Genomic DNA, 8877 nt, shown 5'->3' with positions numbered 1-8877 from the left:
ACCCGCAGGAACGCCTCCCGGGCGCCCCTGAATTCTGGCGGAACCCAAGCCTGCTGCTCCCCCCCACCTCGGCCTCGGGGCGCGCGGGTCCGCAGATGGAGGGCTGCCCCGGCGTGGCTGCCTCTCCCTTTCCCCATCCCCAATTCCTCCGCGTCTCCGTTCCCAGGACCGGGGAACCTGATGAAGAGGAGGGAACTTTCCGCAGCTCCATCCGCCGTGAGTTTGGGGGGACTTCGGGTGCTTGGGGATGAGGGTGGGTTCCAAGAACCGCATGCCTGGCCCGCTCCGGGCGTGTGGAGGATGGGGGACTGATCTCAAACTGGAGGGCGGGGAGTGTCTCTGCCGCTCCCCACTCCCCAGGAGCCGGGGTACCCTCCTGACACCCGAACTCTGTGTCCCCCCTCAGGTCTGTCCAGCCGCAGGCGGTAGAAACACCTGGCACCCTGGAACCCAGCCAGGTCCTGCAGCTCTGGCTCGGCCGGGCAGGGAGGTGGGGGGGGAGGGGGCGAAGGGCTGAGGCGGGGGCGGGGGGGCTGGGGGACTCTCCTGACTCACCCTTTTCACCCGCACAGGGTTCCCCCGGCCCCTGCGGCCCCCCGCCCCCCGCCCGCGCACCGCGGCCACCTGGACTGCTCCACTTCCTAGCCCGGACCCCCCGGCTCCTCCCTGCCGCCCCGACTGACAATAAAACGTGTTTTTCTCTCCCGACAGCATTTTGTCGATGTCAGTTCCTTCTGCGCGGAAGCCTAGGCAGGCACCCCCTAGGCCCCGGCAGGGGGCGCCCCCACCCTTGGGGAAGGGGCGGAGACCTCGGCAGTGGGCGGGGGCGGGGGCGGGGGTGGCCTGGACGGAGGCGGGCTCTCCGGGCCCCCATTGGCTACGGCCCCCGCCCCCCCCCAACACCAGGGCTCCCCCATCTCCCCCAGACATCAGTCCATCGGTCTTCCAGCTGCCGCAGCCGTGCCTTCACCGTTTCGGCATCCAGCCTCCCCCTGCTCCAGCCCGGCATGGCGACCCCAACCCAGGCCCCCACCAAGGGTGAGCGTCGCCTGGGGAAAGGGTGCAGGGGGGCTCCGAGGTCTCAGAGCTGCGGAGAGAGGATCTGAGGAGATGTCAGTGCTGGCAAGGGAGGGGAGAGGGGAAGGGGGTGTCCGTTCCTCCCATGGGCGGAGGCCCCTGCAGTGCACCCCTGGGCGGCCCCTGGGCCTCTTGGGCACCCTCTCCCAGGGGTGTCCCTCCTGTGCCAGACCCCTGGTGGGAGAGCGGCAGTCGGGAGAGAAAGGATGCTCCGGCCGGTAGCTATGGCAACCGGGTGGCTGATCCTGCACAGCACAGCATGGTAGTGGCCTGCGAAGAGATGGGCTTTGAGGGTGGGGGCTGAGGGGTCAGCAGCCACAGAGACTCTCGCCCTTTTTCGGGGTCCCTGAAGTGGGCAGGGGGGAGGGGTCCTATCCCTCTTTTCCCCAGCGCCAGCTCCTATGGTGGGAAAGCCAGCCAGGCAGGTTCAGGGGGAAAGGGAGAAAAGGGAGTAGACAGGGGGATGGAGGAAGTGAGAGGTGGAGAGAGACAGCAAGGAAGATGGAAAGGGACGGGCTGAGCCTGAAAGAGACAGAAAGGGATCCAGGGAGACCCAGAAAGACGGATATGAGACTCCGAGAGATTCCAGGAGAGAGAAGGGGAGAGGCAGAGAGAAACAGAGAAATGCAGAGAAAGAGAGAAGATCAGAGACCGAGAGAGAGATAGAGGGAATGAGGCAACTGTGGAGAGGGGCGCATAGAGAAAGACACAGGAGGAGAGAGAGAGAGAGAGAGAGAGAGCAGGACCCAGATCGCCAGAGAGGACTGAAGAGAGGGGAGGAAGGGCAGCCCGGGTGGGGCCTGATCTGCTGCAGCAGCCCCCCAGGGCAGGAGTGGGTGACAGGCCCCTCCTTTCCAGCCCTCATTCAGGGGTCCTGTCTGGACTGGGGGGGAGGGGGTGCACTTGGGTGCACATAGATGCTCCTCCCCGCCTCCATCCAACCACAGCGCTGTGCATTTCACACCCATTAACCCAGTTCTATGCACCCGCTTAAACACTCTCCCGCTCCTAAGAGCCTCCTTCCCTTCCCTGAGGCTGCTCCTCCAGAGGAGCCAGGGGAGGGTGGCTTAATTGAGGGTCGGGGGGCAGAGGAAGGGTTCCCAGCGCCGAGAGCAGGGCCAGCGGGTAAGGCTAGCGGTGCTGAGGAAACCCCTCTCCACTCCACTCTTTCCTTCCCTCCCCCTTTCCCGGCAGGCAGGGGCTGCCGCACCGAGCCGTATCTGCAGAATTGGAAGCAGGGCGGGGGTGGGGGGGGGGGCCTGCAGAGGCTGGAAACCACCCTGGGGAGAGGGGGCTGGGCTGAGCCGGCAGCCCTGGCGGGAGCCCAGGGCTTCTTTTCATGGAGGTGGTTAGCAGGATCGATGACAGTAGGCGGGCCAAGGTGGGAGGACAGACGCCTCAGCCACCGCCCCCCCCCCCAACCTCACCTTTTCCCCAGTCACACCATCAGAGGGGACCACAGGTTTTGGGGAACCCCTGGAGGAAAAGTACGGGTGTGTCTTGCAAACTGCTTAAGGAGGCTGAATAATGGATTGTTGGAAGGGGAGGGGAGGGAAGGGGAGAAAGAGGCGAAGTCTCTCCCCAACCTGTCACAGAGCAGGAGGGAGAGTTGGGGGGCAAACAGGGAATGCAGGAGACCCACTGGGCCTGGGTCCCTTATTCCTGAGAAAGGGCCCTCAACTTGGCCAGAAGCCAGCCCTGGGGAGGGGCAACAAAGGGAGGTACAGAGGGAGCAGAGGGGGTCAAGATTGGCTCCAGAGTTAGAAACCCAACCCCTAAGCCCCCACAGAACCCCACCACCCGCCTGAGGTGCCTGAGCCCACTACCTCTCTTCACTTATCAAGATGCCCCAGTTACCATAGCAACCACCTCCTTCCTCTTGTCTCTGGCAACTGGCCAGGAGTGGTGCACATTCCTTTTCCTGCCTCCTGGCTCCACCCTTAGCCCAGCCTAGCCCTGAGGACCCAGATTGCTGGGGTAGCAGGAACCAGAAGAACATGGAGCACGGAGCAGCCAGGGAAGAACCAAAGAGGATTCTAGGACAGGCCCTCACCCAGCGGGTTCCTGATGGTTTGGGTAGGGACGGTATATGGAAACACAAGGCAACAAAAAGCAGGATAATCCAATTGCTCTACCCAAGACTCCCTTCCCTCTTTGAAGACTGAACGGAGAACGGAGAAGGGAGAGCTTGCACCCTGTGTGACTCAGTGCTCTTCAGGGTCTTGCCTTGGTGCCACCTGTATTAGTCCGTTTAGGCCAGAGCATTGAGGGTAACGAATAGTGCCCAACATCTCAGCGGCTTCTGACAGCCAAGGTTTACTTCTCACTTACGCTATTCATCAATCACAGGTCAGCTGGGGACCTCATTCACCCATGAACACCGGAGCGGTTACCATCCTGAACATTCATGTCACCAGGTCAAAGCCAGCAGGGAGAGCTTGTCTGGGCTCTTAAATGCTCCAGCCTGGAAGTGAGGATGACATTTCCGCTCACAGTTCATTGACCAGGATTAGTCACAGGACTCCTTCCCCCCCCACCTCAAGGCAGCCATCTCTCCCTGAGCCTGGAAGGGGACGAACACTAACGACAACACCGGGCATTGCCGGCACCCCTCCCCTAGGGGTGCCCTAGAATTGTGCCCTGGCCACGGCAGACTGTACTAAGAGCTGTCGGAGGGATTCAGGAGCCATCAGATGGGTTCCTGAATGGGAAGGGTGTTCTGAGTTCTCCTGAAGGAGAATATAGTTTGGGACAAGGGAGAAGAGAAAATCCACACACATACATATTTTACCCACGCATTAACATTTATGAAACCAGGGTGCGTTTTCTAAAAGATGGGTATGTTTCATGTTGTACAGTTACATTCGTATTCATGCATAACACCCCCCCCTGGAAAAACTACTACAAAATCCATTATGAATCTTAAAATCGGTAATGCCTTAGAAATAAGTAATACAAACACATTATATATAGCAGGATACAGGGTGCATTATAGGCCAGCTCCCTGGGCTGGGCTTGGTGGCAGAAGCTGGTGGATGAGATCAGTAGCTGCAGTGGCTGCCTTTTGGAGCTCAGTGACTGCGAGGTCTCGGGGAGCGCTCAGGGGAAGGTGTCACACTCAGCAGCCCATCGGTGAGACTGGAGTCTCTTCACCCCCAGCACCAGATGCACGTGGGATTCTCCATGTGCTTTCAGGAAATGAATCCAGCATTTGCAAAAGACCTCCACAAGGGCCTAGGGCCAGGACTGTACAAGGGAAGGTTCTCAACCAATGGATTAAGTGGGAGCTGGAATCCATCCTGTGCTTACTCTTCAAACCTCGACGCTCTATCACCCAGAGCAAGGGGTCTCTATCTGATTTCTACACAGAAACCATTAGGCCAGCGGCCCCATCCGGAGCCTCATAGATGTTAAGAAACCCAGTGCTGAAATATTTTTTTCCCCCCTCTCTCTCTTTCTCTGCCTTCCTTCCTACAGTTCCTCAGGAACCTGACCCATTTCACTACGGTGAGTGGCAGATTCTGTGCTAAGAGCACCCGGGGGTGGATGAAGGTGGCTGCTGATCCCCATGGGGGTCACTGCTGAAGCGACTCCAGTTGTGGCTGATATGGGCTGGGCTGCTAGCCATGGGACCATGTGGGCACAGCTCACGACGGCTGGGCTCATGGAGGGCAAAATCAAACTGGGGTACCTTCTCTGGGCTCCTTCAGGCTTCACCAGGACTCTGGGCTGGTGCGTTGGGGTCACCAGAGGAGCAAACAAGTCTGAGATTTGCCTGGATTTCAATCCTGGCCTATCCACTCACTCGCCGTGTCGCCTTTCTGAATCCTCCTGTAAATAAGGGAAAGTAATAGTTCCCACCTAAGAGAATTGTGAGGAAGGATTTACTTGGATGATGCCATTAAATCATTCCCACAACGTGGAAGCTCAAAGAAGCTACCTGCAGGTCCAGCAGACCTGGTCCCCGTTCCCTCTCCAAACAGCCCTCCTGCTTCTGCCTTCGCTCGCTCACGCGGTTCTTGCAACATGCCCAGTGCGCGCGCACCTCAGGGTCTTTGCACTTGCCCTTCCTCTGACAGAAGTCGTCCTCCTCTAGCTCTTCACACAGCTGGCGGAGGCTCCTCTGCCGTCCTCAGGCCTCAGTCCATACTGACTGCTATGCTAGGAGAGGCCCTCCCTAGTGCCAGGCAAGAGGAGCCACACCACAGCTACCCATGGTCACAGGACTCAATTTTTGGTTTTGTTTTGTTTAGTGCTTTAGCACAATAATCAAGTCAACTCCCCGAGGGCAGAGGCCTGGACCGCTGCTGATACAGAGTGGGTGCCCTAAAAGTTAATATTTCAAAAAATATTGACGGCAGCATAATTAGACAAGAATAATCCTTATGTAGGAAAATAAAGGCGAGAATTAGATTAAAGTGTTGAGAAGATGATGGGAAATTCTAAATAGGACAGCCAGAGAAGCTTTTACTGACATTTGAATTGAAGCCCAGAAGTTGGTATGGGAAGGATATCTGTGGGGGAAGATCTTTCAGGTGGAGGAACAGCAAGTGCCTGACCCTGAGGTAGGACCATGCCTGATATGCTCCAGGAATAGCAGGGAGGCTAGTGTGCCCAGGGTTAAGGGTTGAGGGGAAGTGGAGTGGGGTGAAGTCTGAGAAGGAACAGAGACTAGATCTCACAGGGCCCTGTGGACCGTGATGAGGACTGGCTTTTACTTGGAGGGCAATAAAAATGGGGAGGGGAAGGGGCGGCTCTGAGGGAGGAGGACCCTGATCTGACTCAGGTGCTACCCTACGGCTGTGGGGAGGGAGACCACAGAGAAGGTTGCTTGCTGCAGTAGTCCAGAAGGATGGCAATGGTGGACAGGACCAGGGAGCAGGCAGTAGAAGGAGGTCCAGAGGAAGGGGTCAGGGAGAGAGAGGACAAGGGGAGCCTCCAGCACAGCCTGCAGCACCCCTGAATTTTGGGACCCTGGCTGGGCAATCTGAAGACTGGCTAGGGGGGGCGGGGGGCAGGGGGGCGGGTGCTGAGGTACTACCTCACCTTGATGTCCCCCATTATCTTCCCCAGACTATGACACCGTGCAGACGGTGGGCATGACTCTGGCCACCATATTGTTCCTGCTGGGCATCCTCATCATCATCAGTAAGTGTGTCCCTCTCCTGGAATCTAAAACCCTCAAAGAGGGCCACCTCCGGTCAGGCCCCAGGCACAGAGTTCCCCTGCTGGCCCTCACCCGGACCCTTATGCCCTGTCTTCTTGTTCTGTCTATGTCTCTCCTAACAGGCAAGAAGGTGAAGTGCAGGAAGGCGGACTCCAGGTCTGAGAGGTCTGGCAGCAGAGGGGAGAGAGGGGAGAGGGGTGGGAACAGAAGGGCCCAGGGCTAGCCTGTGTTCCACATAAACCTGTGACTTTTGAGCCTCTTTTTTTTTTAAAAATTAGACATTACGTAACTTACTAAGTGATCATCCCAATAAATCTCAAATCCTTATGCTTTTCTTTCTCATCTTTGCTTCCACAGCCCAACATGCAAGTCCTGTAAGTCGGAGCTTCCCTCCTCAGGTGAGGGTGAGAAAGTGTGTGGTGGAGGAGGACAGGTGGGAGCAGAAAAGGGAGTCCTTAGAAGGGGATTTGCACTGTCTGTCCCTAAGAATGGGGCCACCAGCCCAGTGGATGGACATGAGAGATTCAGTAGATCCTGCAGATCAAAATGTTAAACCGTGGCTAGTCAGCGGGATGTCAAATGTCCTAGAGTCCACTAAGCCGCCCAGACACAAGGGCACAAGCTTATAAAAGCAAGGATGAACTAATTCCCCAGAGTAGAAAGCCAGAAGCCTGGGAAGAGAGGGGCCCCACATGGGAAAAGGACTTCGGCAGTCAGAAGGAAGACAGAGTTGAGTACTAGAGAAGCAGAAAGACAGATGTTTTCCAGACTTAATTGTTCCATTTGGAAGATCTAGAATGAAACGAAGGAGAGAAGAGAAAGAACTGAGGGTAGGAAGAGATGAAGGAAGGAAGGGCTTTTGAATAATAATAGTATCAAAATGACAAGAGGAGAGAGGTACGGAATGCAGATTTTTAAAAACGGATGTAAGTAGCACGAGGTGAAACAATGGAAAGGGATGAAGAGCAGAGGGGATGAGGGTGTGTGGGTGGGGGGGGTACAGGAGAGGGTGAGGATGAGAGGGATGGAGGTGGGGGAGGACGGAATACAGGAGGGATGGGTGCAGAGGGGAGTAGGAAGAGTGGGGGTACTGCAGGGGGAGAGTGGGTGCAGGTGGATGGAAGCTGTAAAGGGCGATGGGGAGGGATGTAGGCCGTGGAGGGGGATAAGCATGTAGAGAAAGACTGTGGCTCCTTGGGAGGGTTCATTTTAATTATGTAAAAATATCTTGACCTGTTTTTATTGGACCTGCGTCCTCTCCAGGGATATTTAGAAGAATCAGATGGGAATCTCTCTGCCTCTTACAAAGTTCTTGTAACTAAAAAGGGGGCTTTGCGGTACTCAATATTTGGGGGGGATTTGGTGGCAGATTTCATGTGTTTCATGAGACTTAAAAGCATGAAGGGGACACTCTGTGGGTGACTTGGGGGGCGGGGAGGCCCTGATGCCTGGGCCGTTCTGAGGGTATGTGCGGGGTTCTGACCCACTCCAGCTGAGTGACGGCCCCATGTGGGTGGGAACAGGAGAGTTCCTGTTGTGCCCCGATGTTCCGGAGGCCAGGTGTGGGGGAAGGGCGAGGGTGGGAGGTGGAGGCTCCCTTTCTGACAGGGGGGAGCCCCAGAGAAGCCCCAGCTGGGCCACGGAGTCTCCTTACCGGTACAGGTGTATTCCCCTCTATGACAGTGTCCTGTAGGGCAGGACGGAGACACACAGGCGTCCCTGCATGGACCTCCCATCAGGGAGCGGGAGTGTCAGTTCTCAGGGGTCTGCATTCCATGGGGGGGGGGGGCGGGGGATGAGGGCCCACTGGCTCTGGGGAGGGGATGCTCTGGCCACTGACCTAAACTGTCTCTCCCTCTCTCCAGCCCCAGGAGGTGGCGGAGTGTAAAGCCGGCCTCCGCCCCCCACTGCTGTCCCTGCCTGAGTGTGGGAGCCGGAGGACCGGGTGGAGGTGGTGGGGACCCCAGCTTTGCGCTGCTGGGAGCGCTCCCCGGAATGAGCCGCCCCACCCACCCCGAGGCTGGAGCCGCTGCACCCTGCTGCCCCTCCCCAGGCCTTGGCAATGACGACCCCCCCAAAGAGCCCATCTGCATCCCACATACAGGGACTCGGGCCTCCAGCTCCTGGAGTCCGAGAGCCCACGCCCTGCCCCGCAGAGCTCCCGGGTACTGCCCCCCTGCACCTCCTCGTCTCCTCCCCAAAGATCCGTCCTCCTGCACCCTCGGTGTCTGTGTCCTGAGCTGAATAAATGTGCATTTGGTTTCCCCCCTGTTCTGTCTGTGTGCTCTCGTCTGTGGGGACCAAATGGGGGAGGAACAAAACGGAACCCGGGGGGGCCCTCGCCCCAGTCCCCAAGTGGTCCCTCCTTCTTCCTCTTCCCCAGCGGCCTCCTCCTCTTCCTAGGATTCCCTTCCCCTCCCTCAACTCCCTCTGGGCTGTGCCCTTTCCGCCGCCTCCTCTAGAGACCCTAATAGATGCCCCCCTTCTCGCCCGCCCCGTCCCCAAAGCAGCCCCACCCAACCAAGACCTCCCAGCCCCAGGCCTGGTGGGTGGAGGTCCCAGCCTGGCTTCTCACCCCTCTCCCCCTCCCCATCACCCGTAGCGTCCCCCCCCCTCCAGCTCCCACCCCAGGC

The 8877-nt window shown here is 58.0% G+C and overlaps 2 protein-coding genes across 4 annotated transcripts in view; both read left to right on the top strand.

Moving 5' to 3' along the window:
* Nucleotides 1-708, top strand: part of FXYD1 (FXYD domain containing ion transport regulator 1) — a 4057-nt gene extending 3349 nt beyond the window's left edge. For all 3 annotated transcript variants that reach the window (XM_054711299.1, XM_008139800.3, XM_054711300.1), the window contains 3 exons: nt 167-216; nt 407-458; nt 573-708. In XM_054711299.1, coding sequence (XP_054567274.1) covers nt 167-216; nt 407-429 — 73 coding nt within the window. In that variant the 3' untranslated portion in view covers nt 430-458; nt 573-708. The remainder of the gene's footprint in view (nt 1-166; nt 217-406; nt 459-572) is intronic.
* A 235-nt stretch (nt 709-943) lies between these two features.
* Nucleotides 944-8477, top strand: FXYD7 (FXYD domain containing ion transport regulator 7). The gene is made up of 6 exons (XM_008139801.3): nt 944-1038; nt 4555-4584; nt 6151-6225; nt 6367-6409; nt 6602-6642; nt 8110-8477. The coding sequence occupies exons 1-6, from the start codon at nt 1008-1010 to the stop codon at nt 8130-8132; spliced, it is 243 nt and encodes an 80-aa protein (XP_008138023.1). The 5' UTR covers nt 944-1007; the 3' UTR covers nt 8133-8477.
* The last annotated feature ends 400 nt before the right edge of the window (nt 8478-8877 follow it).

The sequence above is a fragment of the Eptesicus fuscus genome, chromosome 21 (genome assembly GCF_027574615.1).
Source record: "Eptesicus fuscus isolate TK198812 chromosome 21, DD_ASM_mEF_20220401, whole genome shotgun sequence".
Lineage (NCBI taxonomy): Eukaryota > Metazoa > Chordata > Mammalia > Chiroptera > Vespertilionidae > Eptesicus > Eptesicus fuscus.
This window is presented reverse-complemented; position numbering and strand designations above follow the sequence as displayed.